Source organism: Fukomys damarensis, unplaced genomic scaffold (assembly GCF_012274545.1).
Source record: "Fukomys damarensis isolate Sample0158 unplaced genomic scaffold, DMR_v1.0_HiC HiC_scaffold_6, whole genome shotgun sequence".
NCBI lineage: Eukaryota > Metazoa > Chordata > Mammalia > Rodentia > Bathyergidae > Fukomys > Fukomys damarensis.
The window spans coordinates 29,759,187-29,784,917 of NW_022900918.1; the positions used below are offsets into that span (position 1 = coordinate 29,759,187).

The following is a 25,731-nucleotide window of genomic DNA, read 5'->3' on the forward strand; positions in this document are numbered from 1 at the left end:
AAGGAAAACATCAGCGATCACACATCTGTACCCGTCGTCACAGTGTGACGCTGTTCAACTAATGAAAGCGTCCGAAAGAGAAAACCAATTCTGCCAAGCCACAGCACCAACTTGTACGGACTGGAATGATGAGGTCACACCGCGGCTAGCGGGGCTCATTGGTTACACACACAGGAAAGCAATCGAAGGTCATCCGTGAAGGTACGGGTGCGTCCAGAAGAAACACTTGCTGTGTGGCGCAGGTCCAGCGCATGAGGACGTTTGTGAGTGTGGCCGTCATTATGAAGGGAGAGAACACCAGTGCTCCTCTCCGGGAAGATGGACAAACCAATTGCGGTCTACGCATGGAAGGAAATATTACATTCAGCCGTAATATGTAGTGAGTGACGTCCACATGTATGATCGTGGGTAATTCTCACAGACACAATCGCGTGCAAAACTGGGATAGAAGAAGGCCTACCGCAAAACACACGCAAAACTACAGACGCCTTGGGTGTTACTGTGTAATTTGTACTTTGTAATGTCTGGTAGTTGCATGGCTTGTTAAGCTTCAGGCTAACAGAAAATTAAGCATTAACTATGGTGGCGGGTTAAAAAAACTGCACAATCAAAACCTTTGAAATTCATCTACAAAATGTTGGTAAACAGCGATGCGGGAAATTAGACACATTGTTCTAGGCTACCTCTCCGATGCCATCGGTCAATCATTTTTTATCTCAAATGCCCGTGCTGGTTGTACCCACCTGAACATGAGACGTTGTCACCTAGCCGCACGGGCCGAGGGTTAGGTCTGCCAAGGCGTCCCTGGCCGGCTGCTCGCCTGAGCGCTCCGCGGGGCGGTGACACGGCAGCGGGCCCGGCGACATGTCCACGGCTCAGATCTCGGCTCTGGTGTTCGGGGTCGGAGGGTTCGGCGCTCTCGTCGCTGCCACCACGTCCAACGAGTGGAAAGTGACCACGCGGGCGTCCTCGGTGATAACCGCCACGTGGGTTTACCAGGGGCTGTGGATGAACTGCGCAGGGAACGCGTTGGGTTCGTTCCACTGCCGACCGCATTTCACCATCTTCAAAGTGGAAGGTAAATACACCAGCTCTGCTCGGGCCACCTGCAGGGTTACCTTCTCCTCGGGCTGCGCGGCACAAGCTCTTCACAGCCTGCTTGTCGCGCTGGTCTGCTTCGGGGGCCAAATGTGCCTGGGGGGATGGGGTGCGTGAGGTCGACTGAAAGAATTAAATCGTTTATTTTATTTGGGAAAGGAAAGTTAAGGACAATGTAAGGGACCTTTTAGAGATATCCGATGAATAATAGGGCAAAGGGTCGAGACAACTGGGCTGTGTCAGAAGCTGATTTCAGTTTGCTTTGAGTCTTAGAGGGATCCTGATGGATCTTGGGAAATCTTTCATAGATTTAATCTCCCTCCTCCTCCTCCCCTCTTTTAGTAAATCACACTTTATCCTAAATACTGTACTCCCTCACGCCATCCTACACATGGACATAGTGGTACAGATGCAGATGTTTTTCCTCTAGAGCAATACAAGCTTATGACAAGAAAGCTATTATTGAGTAAGGGAAGGGCTTCTGTTTTTAGAGGTGCTTCTGTTTTTAAAAGATCACATTTAGTGATAAAATAACAGATCAAGAGATCTTTTTAAGTAGTTAAGTGAAAGTAAATGTAAACTTTCTCTTTTGATGATTTTGCTTTGTTTTTTTGTTTAATGCATGGGTATGTTTTCCTCCTCATGTATATTTGAAACTCTGTTATGGGTAATTATGTATCATAAAGAGACAGCATTAAAAAGGGGGGGGTATCTTTATCTCAGGATGCCTCCAGAGAAACAATTGTTTCCATAATTGCTTTTTGAGTCATCTGAAGAAGCCTTATCTGCCTCCCCTTTCTGAAAATGTCATGTGCTTACAAGCTGTGGACCTCATATGGTAAAAATTACTCCTGGTTTTTGGTAGAATACATATATTTTTTCACAATCAAATGGTGAAGTTGTACCTTGGTCTCAGTAAAGAAAACGGAATAAAAATTTAACTAAGAAGTTACTAAAGCGTAATCTTCTCTGGGGTTTTGTGTCAAGTGTGCATGTCATTAAGTCCTGGGTGAGTGCCAAGGGATAAAGAGAGACTACTTAGGTAAAGCCAGAGACTTCTAATGACAGATAATGGGCAGGCTCATGGGTGGCTGCCCTGGGCACCCTAAAGTAGCATGTACTCCCCCGATACGCACTGGAGGGTCCAAGGCTCTGTCCTTCCGCCAGCATCGAAACTCCTTCCGGAGTGTTTCCAGACTCCTTCTATCGTAGAAATGACCCCAGCATGGCCAATTTTCCAAAGCACAGTGTCATACTATTGTCATTCTGTGGAACCCTGAGGGTTCGTCTTTGCCCATCACCCATTCGTGGCCCGTTCTTACCTTGGACAGCAAGAAGCCATGACCTGTGGATAAGTCTGCTGCTTCGTTTTCAACTGAGTTTAGCTTCTCAAAAAATATATTGTAGGGCCGGGGATTAGCTCAGTGGTTCTGCCGCCTGCCTCACAAGTGCAAGGACCTGAGTTCGATTCCCGGGCCCAAAAAAAAAATTTATATATTGCAATCTCTGAACTCTGGGAGGAGGAGGCAGGAAGATCAAAAGTTCAATCCCAGCCTTGGCATCTTAGCAAATTAGCAACACCCTGTCTCAAAAAATAGAAAAGATGTTGGGGTTGTAGCTCAGCCTGGGTTCAACCTGCAGTGATGCCAAAAATATGTCTTATTACACTTAATTTTATATTCCTTAATGAAACCCAGCCACTGAGGAAAACATATGCAACATTAGCTCCAAAATGAGTGAGCTAAGCAACCATAGCAGATTTCTGAATGACTTCAGCAGTTGCTTACCCAAACACACCTTAGAAGCACACAGCTAGAAATTACATTGCTAAGTTAATGTTGAGAGTAGTCCAAAGAAATTTCACCCTTAAAACTCTAGAGTTTGCTTTGCTTCTCAACAGTATAAATAATGTATTGTATATCTGCTGCATAACCTGCAATCACAGAGGTCATTTGAAAAATCTTATCCACTGACAATGCTACCATTAGAACACATATAGCATTAAGTTAACATAATCTTTCCACCTTCTTCATCCTGAATCACAATCTTTATAGAAGACGCAGTTAATGCAGAATCCTATTTTCACTGTCAGTGACACTGATTTATATCTCCAAAGGAGATGGGGGCCACATGCTTGGATTTCCTGAATCACATCCAGGCATTGCTAACATCGCTGGTTCCTCTAACCCTCGGAACAATATGGCAACGAAGGCGCTAGAACAGATACCTGTCCCACAGGCTTTCAGATATCACAATTACAAGTTGAGAAAAGAGCTGAGAAACCAGTTAAGAATGAAAATGATGGTGTCATTTAAGAAAAGTAAACTATTAGGGCAAGGATTTAGCTCAGTGTTGCTGGGCCTGCCTCACCAAGCACAAGGTCCTGAGTTTGATCCCTGGTACTACAAAAAGATAAAGAAAGAAAGAAAGAAAGAAAGAAAGAAAGAAAGAAAGAAAGAAAGAAAGAAAGAAAGAAAGAAAGAAAGAAAGAAAGAAAGAAAGAAAGAAAGAAAGAAAGAAAGAAAGAAAGAAGGAAAGAAAGAGAGAAAGAAAGGTAAGTTGGTAAACTATTTACTCTTGCATTGACAACATGAGACAAATCTTTTTGCATTTAGGCCAAATTAAGAAAAACAGAAAACCTTTTTAAGCTGTCAGGTTTCTCTTGCTGATTACCATCTTCATTGCTGATGATCATTTCTTTTGTCTTGGATGTCCCAGAATAGTCATTGTGTTTAGGGGATCATTTGAATTAATAGCAACTGTATCCTTTAAAGATCTGATGTAAAGACACATAGCTTTAAGGATTTGGTAGATGTTTGGGTAAGGAGCATTTGCAGTTATTATTCTAAGAATATGGGCCATTTTTAACTACAGTTCTAGGAGATAAATTTCTGGAAAGCATCACAGAGACACCGGCGATTCAATTCTCCTCATGACCTGAAAACCAAAGCTCCTTAATTCAAATTGAAAACAATTCCGTGTCTTTAGAGCCAAAGCTCACTGTATGCCCTGTCTCCTATTTTGTTGTGTTTTGTTTTTCTCTCATGTCAGTGTTTACAGGAATGTTTTAACTACAAAAGTATAGTGTCTCTCAGAGGCACCAAAGAAATTAGTTGTTCCACATACAAGGAACTTGGTCTACAGCCAAACTTGAATCAAAATTTTCAGAAAAAAAGAAATTTCATCTGTACTAAACATATACAGACATTTTCTTGTCATTATTTTCTAAACAATGTGGTGCAATGGCTATTTACATAGCATTTATAGTGTACTAGGTATTCTATGTCATCTAGAGATGATTTAAAGTATACAGGAGGGTGTGTTTAGATTATAGGCAAGCACTGCACCCTTCTCTCCAAGAGACTTGAGCAGTCCCAGATTTTGATGTCCGCAGTGAATCCTAGAACCATTCCGCCTGGGATACCAAGCTATATTTCTGAGAGGAAAGCAAGATTCAGCAAACATTGCTACAAGGAGGAATTGAAGCCAAAGCAGTCACTTTGGCCATGGTCTTGGTGTGTCCATTCTGTGAAGTTGGTCCATGGTGGACCTTGGATAAATATTTGCAAAGTAACTGAATGATGATAATCATAACAGGTAGAGTGTTGTGGGTTGGATCTGAAATCTCCCCTCAAGGTCTCATGCATTTAGAAGGTAGTTGCAATCATGGGGGCATGGTAGTCTTTGGTGGATTCATGCACCAATAAGTTCAGTGGCTGAGTGTGCTGGTAAGAAGAGCAGGTCACTGGGGACGTGGGAGGGTGAAGCTCCTTCCCCAGCTCCTCCCATCGCTCTCTGCCTCCTGGCCACCACAGCAACATGAGCAGCTGTCCCCCACCCAGGTCCTTCCACCTTGCTATTTCTCCTTAGGAGCTGGCCAACCGTGGACTAACCCGCTAAAAACCATGATCCAGAATGAACCTCTCCTCCTCTAAGTTGCTGCTGTCAGGCATGGTGTGTCAGGGATGAGAAAAGTGACTAAGACTCATGTCTTAGGCTACAGGCAGTTCGTGATGAGGGTGCAGTTATATTTCTGGGAGAAGGCTGACGTGTGCTGAACTGAGGAGTGAGTTACCAAAGGAAGGTCACTGGGCTACAAGTCATCAGATAAAGCTTCAGATTCTGCATCTTTTATTAACTAACTGTCTGGCTTTGACTTCAACCATGAAACTTTCATCCACCAATTTTCTGTTCCATAAATTAAGAGAACTGGACTCCAACCATCCCTTAAAGCCTCTCTCAGTGTAGAGTTCAATTCAAGAGTGTTACAGGGCTTCACCATGAGACAGTAAAAATTCACTGAAGAATTTTAGCTGTAAACATCTCTATTCTAATTGCTCAAGGGATCATAGTAGCCCCTTCTCTCCCACTTCTTTCACCTACTGTCTTGACTGCCATTTCTGTGCTCCTGTTTAGAATCTTACAGCTTCTGGATCAAGATAGGTTTGAGAGACCTCAAATGACAGCATAACCCAGGAGAAGGTACCAGGATTTCAGTGGAATGAAACCAAGTACGATTCTAGAGATAACAGGCAAATGTAAAAGCTGTCTGTAGGAGTGTGAGCCTTGTTTTGGCCTGCCTTACCAGCCATGCCATAAGAATGGAGCTAATAGAATGGCAAAGAAAGTTGTCTGTGGGTTTTATTCACTTATAGGGAGAAGCTGGAGCATCTAATGTCATAACTTTAGGTTTCTTGCTGGCTGAAGTATGAGGTGTTCCTGAAATCCCTTTTAGTGTGAGAAGTTGCACTGGTTTTGCTGTCTTGATTTCCTGAATCAATGCAAAACATTTACTTTTCATGGTCCTTTTGACTAGAAGTCTCATGGTGCCAGATCTGGTGAATAAGGTGGATGAGGACATATTGCAGTGTTTTTACAAGCCTGCCTTTCCATTGTATGGCACAAATAGCAGCCATTGTACATTTTGGATCATACTTCATAAAGACACTCATGAAAGTTGACTTACAGAGATACATCAGAAAGTTACAAGAAAGATAAAATAAGTTTTCAAAATGAGAAGTACTTAGAAAAGGGAGAAGCTACATTATTATTATTTGCTGGACATAGTCTACATAGAAGACCCCAAAATCCACCAAAGGACTTCTAGTCTTAATAACAAAATTCAGTAGCATAACTGGACACAAAGTCAATACTCAAAAAAATCAATGGCTTTCCTGTACATAAATATCAAACTTATCGAGAGAGAAATTAGGGAAACAACACTTTTCACAATAGCATCCAAAAAACCCAAAATACTTAGGAATCAGTTTAATGACGTAAAAAACCTTTACACTGAAAATTGCCAAACAAAAAAAAACTACAGTACCCCGAGAAAGGGGATTAAAGAAGACATCAGAAAATGAAAAGATATTCCTTATTCTCAAGTAGGAAGAACCGACATAATGAAAAATGGGCATACTTCCAAAATTGTTATACAGATTTAATGCAATCTCGGTCAAAATACTAATAGCATATCTCACAGAACTAGAGAAAGCAATCCTAAAATTCACTTGGAACCAGAAGGGACTTAGAATAGCAAAAGCAATTCTGGGCAACAAAGGCAAGGCAGGAGACATCACAATCCCTGACTTGAAATTATACTACAAAACTACAGTGATAAAAACAGCATGGTACTGGCAAAAATGGGGGGACAGACTGGGAATCAATGGAACAGATTAGAAGATGAAGAAACAACTCCAAACACACTCAGCCACTTTATCTTTGACAAAGAAACTAAGTACTATGCACTAAAACACTTTTTAGAACATTGTGTGCAGCTACCACGAATTTCTATCATGTTATCATTATTGTTGTTGTTGTTTTGGTACCGGGGATTGAAGTTAAGGCCTTTGCACTGAGCTACAACTCAGGCCTTTTTAAATTTTTAAAATATTTTTTATTTTTTTGAGACAGGGTCTCCAAAGTCAGTAAGTTGCCTAAACTGGCCTTCAGCAAACTTGTGATCATCCTTCCTCAGCCTCCTGGAGTGATAGGAGTACCAGTAACTACTTTGCCAGGTTACCAAGAACTACTCTGATTGTGTAGCATGAAATTGCTGGCTCAGACCATTTTTCAATGCATGTGTACTGCACATTACAATTTATGAAGCATTTTACATACACTCCCACAGATACCCAGAAGACTGATATTCTATAGTCTTCATTCATTCCTTCATTTCTTAAAAATTTTAATTTATTTTTACAATACTAGGCATCAAAACCAAGGCCTCAAGAATGCTAGGCAAGTGTTCTACTGCTAAGCTACATCCCGTGCCCCACCAGTATATCTTTTTGTTATGAAACAGAGTCTAGCTAAGTAACTAAGTTGCCCAGGCTGGCAGCCTTGAACTTGCAATCCTTCTACCTCAGCCTCTTGAGTAGATGGAATTATAGGTGTGTTCCTTCACACCCACCCTGTAGTCTCCATTTTGCATAAAAAGCAACTGAGGCTCATGGGGGACTATATTTATATTCTGTGTGTTCTTCTATATAAATCTTTTGGGGAAATGTTCAGAATTTGGTACTAGTCCTGAAACCAGTATTTAAAGCCCAACTTTGTCACTAAGTTTTTTTGTACCCTTGCAAAAGTCACTGAAATTCACTTTGTTTCCCTTTCTTACCTGGAGGAGGAGGAAGAGAGGAAGGAGGAAGAGATCTAGTTATGTTCCTTGAAAGCTTTGAGAGAGGATCAGAAAAGAATCCTATTGCACAACCCAGACTAGTATGTTTTAAAATGTACCTGGGATTTATTTTAATCAGATGAAGCAGACACATAGAAATGACTGTCATGAAGAAAATGTTTTTGCAGATGGAGTCCTAGAAGCAGGAGGCTGGCCTGGCATGCAGGGTCACGTGGGAGGCACCAGGGTTGGCCAGGACACAGAGGGCAGGGAGAGGAACACCATGAGTGCCTGCATTGTGTGTTTTAGGAAAGAAATGTGCGAGGCAGTGCAAATAGGCTAAGCAAGTTTGGGACTGGCTAGTTACAATGTCAGCAGGCTCTCGGGTACAGAGCTGTCCCAAGTCATCTAATTCCCAGTCCCGGGCCATCAGCTCGAGATGAGAGAGTTGGAGGTCTGGCGTCGGAGTCTTTGCTTTGTGTGTGAAGGTGTATCCGCTGGGGTCCTAGCTCTAAGAATCAGCCAGCTCAGGAGGGGGAGCAGTGTCCCCCAACTGGCCAGGTGCCAGATGCGTAGAGAACGTGAACAATGAGAAAACCCAGTGAATGCAGTATGGACACCAGGTCTCTTGGTCTTGCTGGCAGAGGAATCAGCGGGGCAAGGGTTCTGCTGTCTCCCACTCCTCGAGGGCTTCACATGCCTCTGAATTTCACTGTTCTCTCCTGGTGAATATTTTGCATAGAAATGGTTCAGGATCATCTTTCATGAAGTTCATTGTACTTGAGATAAATGGCTGAGTTTTTAGTAGGCAGCTGGTCTACAGTTATGGTTTTGCTAGATTTTTGTATGTATCACAGGAAAAAGCGGAAGATGGCAAGTTGTTGTGATGCCTCATTATACCTACAAAATGAACCCTACAAATATTTAATTTATTATTCATTAACCAGTCCCATCGTCAAAACAGTCACTAGACTCCTGGCACAGAATAGAGGCCCTGGGGTCTCAGTGAGGGACAGGACATAGGTCTCTCTTCAGGGTGTGCTATGTGCAGGGGGACGGTCACCCAGTCAACTTCTACCCAGAAAGTTAATCTGACCGTTAAGTTTAGGCGACAGGCAGTCTGCCCAGAAGAGCTGATGCCTACATTGTCTTGACAAATGGGCAAAGTTGGCCAAGGAGAAAGGGAAGGAGGGCACTCCAGGCTAAGAGACTCATCCAGCTCAACAATTTATTAACCCCAAGAGTCTGGGCAGAATGCCTGGAGCTCCTCCCTCTGTAAAATGGGACTATTAGCTCCTTCAGAAGAGGTGGTGGGGCTAAAGGAGTTAATTTGTATCCAGTATTTGAAGCAATGTCTGGCCCCTGCTAGCAAAGGCCCAGAGGCAGGAGGGAGTCACATGCACCAGGCAAAAGAAAGTAATCAGAATGGCTGTGCAGAAGACATGTGCATGGGGGAGGCAGACAATGGGGCTGAAGATGGAGATAAGGGGAATTCTCCAAGGACCTTTGAGCTCTACAGAGGGCTCCAGACTTGCCCTGGGAGGAACTGGAAAGCTACTGAATTGTGGTGAACAGTGAACACCTGACTGGCTTTTCACTGCCCCGAGATCCTGCAGTGTTTCAACTTCTGGACAACACAGAAGTTGGAACCAAGAGGAAGCAATCTCAAGGTAGAGCTGATAAGTGTTAGTTGGTTAACGAAGGATGAGGGGGTCAAGGATGCCCCCAAGGTTCCTATTGGGAGAACTGGGCATTGGAGAAGAAAGCCAGTTGCAAAGCCAGTCCCAAGTACACTCCAGTCCCTCGACCTTGTGTACCATGGCCCAACGCACACCAGATTCTCAACTTACATTGGGCTTTGTAAAGAGTGAGACGGGAATTTGATTAAACATCTTTAGATGTTTGGTACAAACCAACAGGAAAATGCGGCAGGTATAAGGACTAATGCAATCTGAGGTGCCATTAATAAGGACAAGAATAACAAAATTAGCAGATTATACCACCTGTACCCTGTCATCAAACCGCCTAGTTGTAGACTTTCACACACCATCCTGCTGCCTCAGCTTCCCAAGCGCTGGAAGTACAGGCATGTGCCATCCTGCCAGTTTGCATTCTCCTTTAAGGACGCACACAGGAGCCACCTTCATGGATTCTAGAGATGTAAGAGCAGAAAGATGAGAAAGACTTTGAAACAAGCTTACATGGTCATTTGTTTTGCTTCAGAAAATGTACGCAGCACAGGGAGTAGGATATTTGGGGAGACGTCACCAGGGAGTTGGATCTAGGATCGCACTAGAAAAAAACTGCTGCCAGAATTGCCCACAGTAGAAAAGCTGCTCTCAAAAGAACTGGCAAGAAGTACTCAGGGGAGGCATGGGACCACCTGCTAAATGGTTTGTGGAACCAGTTTCTGCACCACCCTGGAGGACAGACCAGGTAAACCTTCTGTCTCAGACTGTCATGTCCAGTACAAGACAGCTGAGATCTCGTGGCTGTGCTAAAAGAAAGGGAAATCTTAAAACATCTGCATTCTTGACTTTAGTATTTTTGGGCACCTGGGAACACAGCAATAAAAAGAGTTTAACCCTGCCCTGAAGACATTCACGGCCCAGAAGGAACCAGAGCTAACGTGATAAGTGTCATACATGTTACATTAATGTTGTTCTATGTAAACCTAGATGTTGATATGTGTTAGAATTAATATGAAACAGTAGTTGTCTGTGCCCAGTTGGCATTTTGAAGGTCCTGTGCAAACCCACAGGATGTGCCGTTGAACCTTTGCTGGACACAGAATGACTTCCAAATAAAGGCAGAGACCAGTGATGGGGTGGGTGAAGATAAACCTTGCTTTTAACTGAATTATTTGTGGTCAACACTTTTTGGCTATATATATGTACCAAATATAGTCCATTTATAAAAACCAGACCAGCCATCCTTGAGGAGACTGATTTTCTCCTGAACATAAAGTGTGGAATTCTGGAGAGGTGGGCAGGGGGACACGGAGGACTATTTCTCCTTATCTGAGTGCAGCCAGCTGTTCTCATTTATTTCCACAGTCAGCCCAGAGTGGGTCATAGCTGGGGAGTTCTGTCTGCTCCGTAAGATTTCTGTACACATCCCCACTGAACTGACTGAGCTGTAGGACTTGAGACCTTTCCACTCGCTGTGCCCGGGCTCTGTGTTCTCCTGCCCTGGCCTCAGCCTTCCAACTCTTGGAGGCCATCTGGTACCTTCTCTCCTGGACCTCAGATCTCCCTGCTTTGTCAGATGATGTCCTATGATCATCCTACGCCCTCAGCCCAGCCTGCCTGGTCACTCAATCCTGCTCCAACACCAGCTCTGAACTCTACGCCCAGACTCACCCGACGTACTCATTTCCTTTGCTTCCTTGTTCCTCTCTCATGCCAGAATGTTCTTCCTGTCGCCTGGTACCTCAGGACTATCAAAGCAAGCCTCCGCACTCTGGGCATGTTTTATTTGTTTCAGTTGGAAGAATACCCAGGTTTTCCCATAACTCCCTCTATCCTGGCCTCAGCCCCGAATGCCAGTGGCAGTAGTTCTGGGCAGGTGCTGTGCCTGAGAAAGATGACACCCTCATCAGTGGTTGTCCTATTCCAGATGCAATTCCAAAGCTGACCTGCAGGGTTCTTGGGGTTACACTGGGCTTTGTCACCCTCTTCCTGCCCCGCTTCTGCTTCTGGTGCCTACAATGGACCCTACTGGGGAGTGGTGAAGGGAGATCTGTCCTCACCCAAGCGGTGAGCTATCCACATTTTGCCATCACATTTTGTTCCAATTCTACCTAGAATTAGAAAACAAATTCACTAGCAGGTCTGTACTATGTAGTCACACACACACAGACATAGATCATGCATGTTCTGCCATTAAACTACACATGTACACAAAGTCTCAGCATGCAGATATCTGTACATGCAAATGCACATGCTTACCACACAGCTGGCACAAACACATCATACATACACATTCTTTACCATATGGGTTACACACACACACACACACACCACTCACCATACAGACAGCTCATGTGTCACACAGGAAAATCACCAGAGGGAAAGACAGACTTAGAGACCAACATTTACAATTAGAAACGTAACCCACTGAGCAAAAAGTTTTTGTTTTTTGGTACCAGGGATCGAACTTGGGACCTTGCACTTGTGAGGCAGGCAGCAGAACCACTGAGCTAAATCTCAGGCAGAAACAGCTTAAAGATTGCTGTTCATTAGCACCATGGCCAGTAATTCAGGATGGAGCAGGAGTCAGTGCAGCAAACCTAGCTTCCTGCCTCACCCTCAAGTGCCTTTTTGGGGTCTGGGGGATGCCTAGAAATGACCTTCTGTCAGGCCATTATGTTGGTCTACTAGGACACACTGTAAACATCTCACCTCTCTTCTGCTCTCCTGCTTCCTAGCATCTTTTGGGTGAAACCCAGGGTGTGGAACATTGTAATAGCCCATAATGGCCAGTTTCCTTCTGGACATCTGCAGTGTACACCTTGAACCTGATGTCCTGTTCAGACCCCAGCCAGTACTATGTGACCTTGCCATATTTTTTAATCTCTCTGTTTCATTTTCCTTATCTGTAAAATGAATAACAACTGTATCTCCCTTATGAGAAAGATTGACTTGATATGAGTTATCTATGACTGTTGTTGTTTGTTGTAACTCACAAAGACCACTTTGAATCTCAAAGTGGCCCGCCGTCTTTGTGTTACTAATCTCCCAGTTTAGAACAGCATATTTCCTGCAGTCTTGGAGGGATTCCTCTGTAGGGCGTAACTCCCTTCTGCCAGTGCCCACCACTCCCTCCGGGTCTCCAGATCCAGAGGCCTGGTGGCCCATTTTCCTCCTTGCTCTCCTCAGCCTGCTAACCCAGGCTTCGCCGTACCTCACACCTGCACTCCACGTTTTCACGCATGTCTTCCTCACACCTCTCCACCCCCCACCCCCAACTTCCCTGCTTCTCCATTCCCTGGTCACCCTGGCTGGAACCTGGAGTTATCTAATCTCTTCCTGGCTGACACAAGCCCGTGCCACATGCTGCGGGATCCACCTGTGCACCTGTCCAGCTTTCCCAGTAGAGATCCACCCTGGTTCCATCTCAGTGACTTTACCTGGGCTCAGCATCCTGGCACCCCCTGCTGAACTAGATAGGAAAAAAAATATTCCCTGGTTTTCTACCCACTGTAGAGTACTCAAGGGCAAACAGCACTGCTAGGTGAGACTTCCAGAGGCTGAGCTTTCTTGTTTAATTGTGGGCTGTATTCAGCTATATTTAGAGAGCAGTTCCTTCCACGCAGTCTTCTTCAGCTTCCTAAGCGGAAGGGACTTTGTCTCCATGGAGTCCCCATGGCACTTAGTACTTCTTTTGTGATTCTGCTGCTCCATCTTGTGTTACTTGTACACTCGTCCTCTCCCGCCATTAGATCGCAAGCCCTGTGAGGGGAAGGCGCCACATACCTGTAATCCCAGCACTCTGCAAGCTGAGGCAGAAGGATCTCAAGTTTGAGGGCAGCCTGGGCTAGAAAATGAGACCCTATCTTTAGAAAACAAACAAGAAAGGGGAAAACTAAGTTCCATGAAGACAGAGATTTAAGTTTCCCTCTAGCCTTTAGTGGACCGGCCTGAATGAAACCCATGCTCAGTGAGTGTGTGTTGAGTGAATAACTATTTGTTGTGTTGCATGAATGAGGTGAAGCGATGGACCACAAAGCGTGGAGATCTTTTGCCACATTTCTTTTCTGTTCCAGTCTACTTTAGGTTGCTATGACACAATACATGATGCCTACTTTATAAAGAAAAGCTGCTTCTTTACCTTATAGTTTTGGAGGCTAAAATATGAGATCAGGCAGCCCCCTGTGCTCAGCCTCTGCTAGGGCCTTCTGGCTGCCTTACAGTGGAGTGGAGAAGGGGGTTGACCCGGCTGCACTCAGAAGGGGCCACATGGTGAGACCAGAAGCAAGAGACCTGGGTGGGGGGCAGCTGTTTCTTTCTCTAACAACTCATTCTTATTGGAAATAACTCACTCCTTTGTGACCCAGCCCCCTCTATCAGCCCAGTCTTCATCCATGCATGTGCTGGATCTCCCAGACGTCTAATTAATTTCCCAAGGTTTCACCACCTCAGCACTGCCACGTTGGAAACCACGATTCCAGCAGAAGAATCTTTGGGGGGACACACGTAAGCCACATCCGAATCACAGCACCTTCCTCATGCCGCTACTGAACCTTCCTGGATGCTGTTCACTCCACATTCCAGCTTGTTGTCCAAAAGACGAGGTGAAGCAGCCTAAGAAACAGCAAAAGAGAAATACCCCGTGTACATTTCTTTCTCCAAAGACTCATACTGGTTCTCAATAGGAGCCTTCTCTTTTTCTAAGAGCTCAAAGCCATCCCTTTCATCATCTATTCTAGAATTTGTCTACCAAGCTTGCCATTGGCAATTTCTGAAAGATACCCTTTTGAAATTTAGGACATCTCCGTGACCCCTAGTTTTCTCTAATCTTATTTTCCTTCATTCTATGGTCACTACTGGGTCTTTCTTTCAGATATTGATATTATGAAAATCTCCCTAAGTGTGGTGATTCCTATAACATACATCACATACGTTTTTAAGAAAACTATTATTTATAGTTATCTCATGCTGGCTTGACAGGTACCTCTTATCACAAGTAGCTGGAGCACAAGAGAAAGGCAGATACTGGAGTCAAAAAGATCACTACCATAAATATCCTAGAAGACTTGTACACCTAGAAGACATGAATATATACACCGTGAAATAACAATGGGTATCAGTTACATGAAATACTTTATCCTTTAATTTTGTTTTGTACTAAGAGCAATAAAACTTATTGTTTTCCCATTTGACCATGACCAGTGTATACATATCACAACGATATGTTTAACAATATATTTTCCACAGGCTATGGAAATTACTGAGGTCCCCTTTGTGAACAAAGGCTGGAAAAAATTTCTTCCAGGTGGCTGCTCCTTTATTTACCAAGGGGAGTCTTGTCCAGTAGTTTTCCTAAGCCAGAGAGTCTTTTCTATGTTAACAAATTTTTAGATGACTTATGAGAACCAGATCATAACAATTAGCACATTATTTTTGACCAATGAAAGATTCCTGAGTTATTATATATAGGCAGCATTATGCACTGTATTTGTAAAACCAGTTGACATTATTTGGATCATTGGGCAACCTGAGGGAAGCACGTCTTTAGTGCTATTTATCTATAAGCCAACCCGAGTTACAGGCAAACATTTTTAAAAATCCAAAATGCCAAAAGACAAAAGCACAAACAAAACAGCTGTATGTGTTGTCACAAGTTGGACAGACAGATGGACACATACACATAAGACAACTTTTTATAAACCAGAGTGCACTAAACATGTTTGGCCAAGTTGAATTATAATAACTTTTATAAGTCTTAGGTTTATAACTATAAATAAGACTAGTCAGGACTTTTTAATCAATTAACAGATTTCTTAATGTAAGAATCATCAAAAGGAATAAAAACCTTTTATGTCTGTGAAAGCAAAAACAACTTTAAGATGGGCCCTAAGCTGATAGTTTATCTGACTGGAATACCCAGCTGTACAGGTTTCTCATGGTTGCTTTTATAGCCACTTGTTTGAGAGACACATGTAATTGTTCTCTCTAAAGGGACAGACTGTTACAAGTAATTTTAACTATCTCCAGTGGGGATCTAGTCAGGCCAGGTTTACATGTAGGAGAAACCAGGTGACACCCTTTGGAGCTAAGTATGAATTCCATGAGGTGAGAGAAGGAGACCTGCCAAGGCTCCAATCTGCTGTGCTGCTGATGTCTACCTATGACCATTTGTTCTATGTTGAAAAGAAACAAAGGGAAAGAAGGCATTTCCATCTATCCCTCTTGTTCTATGCCCAATCTAAGGTGTCCCTTAGACTTTATCTTGTCCACTGCCAGTGGTGGCAGATTAGAGGTGCAAGGAAGTGGCCAGAGCTGGGGTAGCTGTTTTTGCTATTTTCTGATTTCACCCGAGGGCTGAAAGACAGATAAATCTGCACTAAAACTTACATTTGTGGTCTGGGATTTAGCTCAGTGGTTTTGCAGCCTACCTCATAAGCACAATGTCCCAAGTTTGATCCCCAGTACCAACAAACCAACAAACTTACATTTAGTCTTCAAGAGTTTCAGGATTAAGCCTAAATCAGTTTTCTATATATCCCAGAGAGAAATAAGCGAATGTCAGTTTTACTCTGGAAGTGTTCTAGGAAGAGGGAAACTCACCATTCTGGAAGCTTTCCCTTGAAATCCAGCAGACACAGAGGAGAGAAGTGTGCCTGGACAGCTGATACTGACAGAGGAGCTGAGAGGCTCTATGCCTGGTTCCAAAATACTGCCTGAAGAGACTTAACTGACCTTGACAGATAGTGAGAGGTTCATGTTGATTGACACAGGTTTCACCTGGTCTTAAACACCCAGTAGAAAAGAATAACCAAAAGAGGTATAAAATAATGTGACAGTAATAAAGCTAGGTATAAAAAGGGGCTCTAGTCACTGACCCCTTCTGTCAGTTTTCAGCTCTACCAGTAGCTGACCATGGTTATTGATCATTAGAAAAAACTATGATAAAATCTATAAGAGGTCAGGCAGAGTTTTATATTTCTTAGTAAAATTTGTTCTTCAAGTTGTTTCTTATCTTACAGCTAAAACTAGAGACTGATGACAAAGTATCAGACTTATAGATGACCTCTATTCTATCAATGAAAGAATCTAAGACCAGTATGTTCAATCACTTTTTCAGTTTCTAAGTGTGACTTTCTCCCCAACCTGTCCTTTCATTCTAGTGTGCTCATGCTTAAATTATGCATACTCTAATTTCTTAAAAGTTTATTCATTCTTGCCTAGAGGCTTCCAAACTCCAAGTGGCCACACAAATGGAACCAATGACAAATGTGCTAGACTTCTTTTACCTGGATCCACCAGATCAATCTTGCACACAGGTTATAACTTCTAAACTGTACAATATGACTTCTGTGTTGGATTCTGAAGTCCCCTGGACCTTCCATTGTGGGCTATAGTCATAGAAATCTTGCTGACCTTATAATTTGGCCCATGCATTTTTAACTGTTCCTTTGGCATTGTCTCCTCCAGACTTAAAGTCTAGGCAGCTCCCAAGATGATAATGGCAGGCACCTACCGAGGGCCTTTAGATAAACCCTCTGTAGAGTAACTCTTAACTGCTGATCCACAGCTATGACCCTCTTCAGCTGGAAGTAGCCAGAGCTGTCTTTGCTTCTTTCCCCCTGACAGCAGTTAGGGATACTTCTTCAGATGGGGGAATATTGCAGATACATAAGTTAATTAGATATCTTGTAGGCAGTTAGACAGGGCCACCTTTAAGGAGCCAGCACAGCAAGGAGCCAACATGGAGGACAATCAAGATACATTCACTGAAGGCCAGAATTGTAAAAGGAGAGAAACTATTATACCTTTGTGCTTCCCCTGTGAATAAATAGCAGTGATTGATATTCTAAGTAGGTATCAATCACCTGGATTGGGGGCTAAGATCTTAACCCAGCCTTTCCAGGAGATATCACTGATCTTCCCCCCTCCACTGAAAATCCTTGTATCCTTGCTATGTGACTTGCTCCCCCATTTGACCCTCATTTAATCAATACTACCTGGGTGACTGTACTTGTAATCTTGTTGGTTGGTCATGGTTTTGCCCCATCTCATGCCCACCTTGTAATTTTCCACTAGGTCTTACAGTTTTGTCCCACTTTGTACCTGCCTCACCACATGGCTTTGCTGTATAAAACATCTTTGAAAAGTGGGGTGAGCGGGCAGCCCCCTTTCCGGTCCCCCTTCTGTCTCTCTTAGATAGAAGCTTTCTTTCCCTCAATTAATTTTTCCTATAGTTAACAAAATATACTATGAAAACCTCATTCATCTGTTCCTTTGGGGCAGCAGAAAACAGCCCTGTATTTGAAAAGTGGCAACGAGAAATCAGGGTGTCATTGCAAAACAGGAGAAGGCAGCTCCAGTGATTCTGATTATTGAACAGATTCACTCTGAGGACTGTGCATCCTCTGAGTGACTCTGGGCTGAGCCCCTCTCTTGGTGATTAATGACATCCAGATATGGATGTGGTGATTGGTCTTCTTCATGAATCATTCAGCCATGCATGACCACAGTCAGCAGAAAAAGAACTCTCTGGCTCCTTGTCTGCTGGATTTGGCAGAGTGGCTGGGCTGCGCAGACATTTCTATGAGGGCTGGGTTTCTGAATGTGATGAGCAACTTGGTAAAAGTGCAAGGCAAACATAAAGTTTCATGCTCCGTAAGCAGACTGAATTGGGAGCTGTAACCTTCTCGAGATAGCCCAGGACCACTTGGTTTTATCTCTGTTACAAAACGGGGCTGAGGATGATTGGTTTGGAAATAAATGTTCTTTTGTGTGTCTTACTTTTTAATTGAAGTGGTTGAGATGGGAAGTGGAAGTCATTTTCTAATAATTGATTTCCTCTCTCAACCTTGTTCCTGTCAGGATTTTTCTTCCCCAGCCACACATATTCCCCAACTCAACTGTCTCCTTCAGCTTTTTAAAATAGTTATAAGTAGCCTTTAATATTAACCTAAGTTTATAAGTCTTTCTGTTCATAAACCTTGATTCACCCCTTAATCAGAATGGATTTTTTTAACCCTTCAATCGCTTTCATATCTCATATTTTTATTTCATTTTTCCTATTGTAAAAGTTATGTCCTGTATTGTACCAGCCTGTGGGAATAATATCATCTTTATATTAATGTCCCAATTCAGATGGAATCTGGACGGAAACTAGACTTTTCCATGTTCCCTCCCTAAACATCTCCAAGCTTCCCTGGCATTCCTTGGAATAATCTTCTCCTCTCCTACCTGTTACCCATTGTCCACAGAGAGGACCCAGACTCCCTTCTCAGCAGCATTATGGCTTGGCTCTTGTCCCAACAGCCCCGCCACCCTACTCTCTAACTCCATCAGCCTCTCCTCTAATAGATACACAGGGGAGGAAAAACAACATGTCCTTTGCAAATTCAGCACCAAAAAGAGACTTTCTTCTCCCAAAAACATGCATATAAGCTCTTCTCACTCGGGAGTCGAGGGCCACTATTAAGGCTCCCTTGAAGCCTTCTTCTACCATTCTAGCCTCAGATAGCCCTGAATCCTCTCTCTCTCTCTTTCTCTCTCTCTCTCCCCACCCATCTCCTATCTCCCTTCCTATGTTAACTACAGATAGTCCTTTCCCAAGAGTCCCAAGAGTGATAACAAGCTTGATTTATCTCTAGATGTTTCCATAAGACACTCCCAGCCAATACGCCCAGGACATGAAATATTAGCGTAGTGTGGGTTCTGCTGTGGACCAGGAAGAGCACAGCCTGCAGGTACTTTTGAGAAGGCCCATGCTGGCACTGGATCACCCACTATGGATAGAAGCTCCTCTTCCCAGTGTCCCTACTCTTCCACGGGCTTGATTGCACAGTGGGTAGGAAAGCGCTGTTCATCTTACACTCTGGCCTCAGCATGGACATCCAGTAGTTCCCTAGATTTCTTCTGCCCTGAGCCTCTGCTGGTTCTTATCTCCCTGAGGCCCATGGCAGCTGTCTCTGTCCTACAGAATCTGCTCCCCTCCTGCCAGCTCGCATAACCTAATGTGACTCTCTTCTGCATTCATTACTCTCCAGCCTGTTTTGCGTTTTGAACAGTGTTGTGTTGGTAAATGCTCAGCACCTAGAGCTTTAAAAATGTGCGCATAGATACAAAGACAGATACACAAGCACATGGTCATGTACCACACACTGTTTTGGCCAACAGCACAATTTCTTGTGATATTCACGCTGTAATAGCTACAGACACGACACCTTTTAAGGTTTAATCTGCATTTTTACCATTTTCTCCATCTCTTAAATGGGGAGAAGGGGGAAATGATGTCTTCACATGTAACATTTGCCAGTTTCTGAGGTGCAGATACCCCTGTTAAGGCAAGCTGAAGCTACCAACATGACGTCACTGTGGTGGAGTTGGGAAGGTGTGCACAGTAGCACATCTGTATCCAATGTGATAGACTTAAGAACTTTGTAAAACTTAATTTGATTGGTACAATTTCAATATACACAAGGATCACATGCATCAAAGGGAATTTGTACCTGTACGTGGTAGATTTTGATTCCCCTTTTCCTCCCAGTCCCCTCCCCTCCTTCAACTCCCACTCCCTCCTTATTTACGAAAGCTTTGTTTCCATTGTTTTCTTCCTTTCTCATTTTTTTCCTTTTCCGTTCCTTTATCCTGTCTCCCCCTTCACAGTTTCCCCTTCCCTTTGAACAGTTTCGTCCTATTTCCCATTATCTATTATACATTTTGGTCCTTATTTACCCTTTCAGCTTCTCACACCAGAGACAATGCTATATTTACATGTGTGTCTGATTTAATTCACTTAGGAGTATGATCTCAAGGTGCATCTATTTAGCTACAAATTCTCGTTTATCTTTCTTTGTGGCTGAATAATGCTCCATTGTATTTAAACACACACACACACACACACACACATCTTTTTTATTCATTCACCAGTTGATGGGAATTTGGGTTGTTTCCAAGATTTAGCTACTACAAACTGTGTGGCCTATACCGCTGTGGTAGGATGCTTTTAATTCTTTTGGGAAGATATCCAGCAAGGGAGTGGCTGGGTGAAATGGGACCTCTAATCCTAAATTTTTGAGGAATATCCACAATGATTTCCACAGTGGTTGCACCAGTCTGCACTCCCATCAGCAGTAGAGAAGTGTTCGTTTTTCCTCACAGCATACGTTGTAGGTTGATTTCCTGATAATAGCCATTCTTGAGTGAGATGGACTCTCAGTGTTGTTTTAATTTGCATCTCTCGAATGACCAGTGATGTTGAACATTTTTGCATATATTTATTTGCCATTTCTACTTCTTTATCTGAGAAGCATTTATTCATTTCAGATGCCCATTTTTGATTGTGTCTTTCAATTTGGGAGTCTGATTTTCTTCAATTATTTGTATTAGAGCTAAAAAGCTTAAGAATAGATAATTTTAAAAGTGGTGAGTTTTGAGTATGAATTACCTTTGTTTTCAATAGAGTTTAATTGTAAGTTTGTATACTTTACTTCATTAAGTGACTATATTTATTTTTTTCAATTGTAATTTATTTTCTTCATGATCCAGATATCTTAAAATGCAAATAAAAATTAAGTTTCCATGATATGTCAGGGACTGGCACTAAAAAAAAAATTTTTTTTTAGATGGCAAATGAGTTATGCAAATGAAAATATCAAATGGAGATCCAGTTATCAAAATGAAAGCACTCGATATATTAAAAGTTCACAATTTTAAAAAATAAAAAATAGGGCCAGGGATTTAGCTCAGTGGTTCCAGTGCCTGCCTCGCAAATGCAAGGACCCGAGTTCGATCCCCAGTACCTAAAAATAAATAAATAAATAATAAATTAAAAAATTAAAGTTTACAATTGTTTATATAGGGCACATTTAAAAAGTCAGCTTGCTAACCAACTGTTGTGACTTTTATAGAACTATTCCAGAGATTTGAAGAAAATAGATTCATTAGTAAACTGAAGAACCTGAAACAAGTATTAAAAAGAAATCGGTACCTGTATTAGAAGGGTATTATGACAATTTTGGTAATCTTTTTTTGTTTTGTTTTGTTTTGTTTTTTGAGACAGGGTCTCACTACGTAGTTGAGGCTGACCTGGAACTCACTATGTAGCCAAAGCTGGTCTAGAACTCACAGTGATCCTCCTGCCTCAGCCTCCCGAGTGCTGAGATTACAGCACGTGCCACCGTGCATGGCTTTCTTTAACTTTTTATTCCTCAAGGTATAAAAATGCATGAAATATAAATAAGCTCTTGCACTGCACACCAAGAAGTGTACAATTCAAGCATTGCAGAGCTATCTACATACTGATAAATCCCATCAAATCTTGGTGAATTCAATAATATACAAAATATCAGGGCACAAAAAGAACTAAAACCCACTTCTTTTTGTTACAATAAGATTCAAATAGTCAATCCAAAGAAAAAACTCACTTTGGCTCTCTTTCATATCTCCATGTTGATACGCTTATTAAAATGTATAATCACATTATATATTTATACATTTATCACATTATACATTTTATATGTTTGGTCTATTTCAAGTCAGATTTAAAAACCTCAAAACCAACCATCCAGACAAAACAGGATATCAGAAAGATGATCTCTTCTCCACCTCCCTAACCCAATAACCCCAATTTTACAGCATGACTCCAAACACCAGATTGTGACGACAAACACTAGGTCCAGTTTCTTCCTAATCCTTCTCGGTGTGGCATACTTGCTAGAATTCAGGTTGGAAGCCATCATTGATCCTCCAAACCAAACTGCATATCACTGCATAGGGAGTGCGATAACTTGTACATCAGTTGGTTTTGGCTTCAATCTACCACCACTCAATTCCCCACTTAATTTCAGCCTGGCATCTACAGTTCTTTTCGGGTCTCTTTGCAAGCGACGTCCAAAGTCCCTGAACATGGTTGAACCTCCAGAGAGGACAATATTCTTGTAGAGAGGACCTCTGACATCAATAGAACAATTCTGAATTACTTCATCTACAACTTCTGAAACAGGTTGTGTAAAGTCTGGATTAGCAAACTCTGGGTTGAGAAAGGATTTCAGGTCCCACAAATCACTCACAACCAACATCAATGGAAAATTCTTTCTTTGAGAAGGCATTGACTCCAGTATACTGTTTAATCCACTTTGATCCATCTGTGTCATGCTTATTAAATTCTTTTACTAAATCTGGGCATGCATAACTGTAAGATTCCTTTACTGCCTTAGCAGTTTCCAGGGATTGTTCTGGATAGATTCCTACTTCTCGGTGTCTCAACAATTGCTGAATAAAATATGTTATATCTTGTCCTGCAACTGGAATATGTTTAATACAGCTGCCCATCACATATCGCTCAGCCACAGGAATGGCATGAGTAACACCATGTCCACTGTCTATTACTGTACCAGTCAATGTCCGTTCTCCTACTTGTCTTGAGGTCCAGGATGCAGCTAAGGCAAGAACAGCCTGCACAGCAATGTGCAGGCCTCGAAGATTGATGGACTCAAGCATTATTTCCGTGGTATATTCTCTGTTTTCTGGAGTATTGAGTGGAGGTTCAGTTAAAAGAAAATAATGGTCTTCAGGTTCTGCTCTCTCTCTCTCTTTTTCCAGGTTCTGCTACCCTCTCTACTCATTTGCCTTTTGTATGGTGGACAGTTGATATCTGTCAAGTCCCAGTTTACCTCCCCTATTGATCTCTACAATACTTTTCTACCAAAAACATGACTACTTTTATTTTTCATATTTGGGATGAGTCAGTTCCCTTCTTACCTTTTCTCAGGTTCCTCTTTTAGAACTGAGCTGAAGTGCTATTTGAGAGTTTGTATTTTATCCTTCTTTTCTTTATAAACCCCCAAAACAGTACAGTATCAGCACACAAGTGAGGTGAAATGAAAGATACTCAGTAGGTAGATGGAGGGATCCATCGACGGGAGGGTGGGTGGGAGGATGGGATGCCTTGAAGGGTCGAGAATCATACGAGTCACTGTGAAGCCAAGTAGTTCTCTTTCTTTGGTGTGCAGCATTGGCTCTCCCATTTGTGTTACCCAGTTCAGGAAAACAGTCACCCATTCTCCCTCTCATTTACTCAACGGATACCGATCAAGCTCTCTCCCCTTTTCCTTACTAGTCTAGTTCTATGTCCTGGATACACAGTAGACAACAATACGAAATCCAGTTAATGTGAGCATGGGGAGAGGAGGGGCAGGGAGGATAGTTCTTACATGCCATCATGTATGCAACTGTTGCCCTTTCTGAATGTTATCAGCTTCACCTCCCTTACCCTTGTCGGGAAGAATCCATCACAGCATTGTTGTTTCACTGAATCTTAAAGATTTACAGTTTGGTAAACAAGGTTGGGACATGAATCCATTAAATGGAAAATCCTCCAATATGTTTCAGAATGAGATGCATGTTCTATATTACCTTGGAATTAGTTTTTGCTAAAGATACTTCCTTACGAAGCTACAAAGGTTTACAGAATGCTCAAAAAAGGGATATCTAGTATACTCCACTCACAATTATATACTAGAGCCAGGCATGGTGGCGCATGCCTATAATCCCAGCTCTTGGGAGGCTGAGGCAGAAGGATCGCTGTGAGTTTGAGACCAGCCTGGGCTGCATAGTGAGTTCCAGGTCAGTCTCAACTACATAGTGAGACCCTGTCTCAAAAAAACAAAAACAAACAAAAAAAAGATTATATCCTACAGCCTTTAAAGGAATAATATTTTTAAGGGTTTGTGTTTTTTTTGTTTTTTTTGTTTTTTTTTTTTGCCTGCAGCCTACTGGCTAGTGGCCACAGAACGCTGTGTGGCCAGCACTCATACTCTGCTCAGTGGTACAATATGGCTTCATGAGCTTTTCCCCACATAGTGTTCAGCATCTTCTGATAAGCATCGGGAAATTGTTCACGGCTTATTTCTTTTTGAAGTTTTTGGTTGGGTTAAGGCACTAATATAAATTGAATTAAAATTGTTCAATGGCAAATTTTTCTATAAAAAATAAACCAAATTCTAAATTCCCAGAGGATGGAAACAGTGGCTTATGTTTGTCTCTGTGCTCTATAGTACTTACCTAGCTCCATGCATGGTAAAAATAAGAGCTCTGTAAGTTCATTTGTTGGATGAATGAATTTCTTTATTCATGAATAAATTCTTTATTCATGAATAAACTTATTTATTCACTCATTACATTTCTTCCTTTCCATGCATTTTATCTGCCATTTTCTTTATTCTTTGGGCTCAGTGACACTTTTCATATCATTTTCAATAAGAGAGCTGAATAAACGCATATTGACCTGAATTGAAAAGAGAAATGGAAACAGACAGAAAATCTTAAACAAATTGAACCACAAATCTTCCAGTGAGTTGCAGATTAATCCAGTGAAAAGCTCCAAATGTTTTGGATGAGAGGATTCTATCCCAGACAGGTCACACACTCTTACTAACCTGGGCCTGGCTGAAGGAAGATTCCCCTAATACAAAACATCCTGCGATTTTAATTTAATTGCGAAGCACATGTTGTGCAAGCTAAATTAGATTTCAGGATGACTTAGCTGAAAGCTCCCCATTTGGTCATAAAAATGGGCACCAGTAACACAATAAAATGGGACTGCATCGAGCCAGGCAGAGGCAGGTGCAACAAGGTGGGAGAAGCTTTTATTTAGTGTGATGCCCGGAGAAATACAATTGTGTGTCATTCAGGGTTAAGTTTTAATTTCACGTCCTTCAAATATAAAACTGCGCTCTCTACCTGCATATGAAGTAGATTATCTGGCCATCTTTACTACTTTTCCTTGCTTTTTCATGCAAATGACTTCCACAGTAGGTTGTGCTAATGCTACCTTTTTGCCTTTTACATCTGTCTGTTTCTTGTCCCAAGTCTTCCCACTATTTTCCCTCCTGTCCTTTTCTAGCTTGCCCTGCTCTCCTCTAAGGAACTCCAAGGACCTCAGTCCATGAGCATTTGAACAGTCAGCCATTCATTCATGCAACAAACTCCATGAAGCATCTCCCGGGTAAGGCCTTTTGCCTGATATTAGGGAAGATCAAAGAAAACCAAAGTCATTGCTTTACTTCTGCTGTGGAGATTCAAACGTGAAGGCAGGAGTGAAGCAGAAGGGGAAGCAGGAGAAAGATGGAGCTGCTATGTACACTTCCCAGACAGCTGGGAGCCCAACCAGGCCACACATAGAGTAGGGCCCCCAACCACACTCACCAACCCCTGCAAAGTTGCTTTCTGCTTCAGCCTTCCCTGCTCTGTCACGTTCCGTGACTGGCTCTCTTGTTTTCCAGTAGCATTTCATTGAGCCCATCTTGTGTCCATTTCTAGTCATTTCTGCAC

The 25,731-nt window shown here is 42.4% G+C and overlaps 1 protein-coding gene and 1 pseudogene across 1 annotated transcript in view; one reads left to right on the top strand and one right to left on the bottom strand.

The window, feature by feature from the left end:
• Positions 1 to 569: 569 nt before the first annotated feature.
• Positions 570 to 25,731, top strand: part of Cldn10 (claudin 10) — a 133,013-nt gene continuing 107,851 nt past the window's right edge. The window contains exon 1 of the mRNA XM_010630787.3: positions 570 to 1,078. Within this exon, the coding sequence (XP_010629089.1) occupies positions 865 to 1,078 (214 nt within the window). The 5' untranslated portion in view covers positions 570 to 864. The remainder of the gene's footprint in view (positions 1,079 to 25,731) is intronic.
• Positions 22,050 to 22,958, bottom strand: LOC104866762 (annotated as a pseudogene).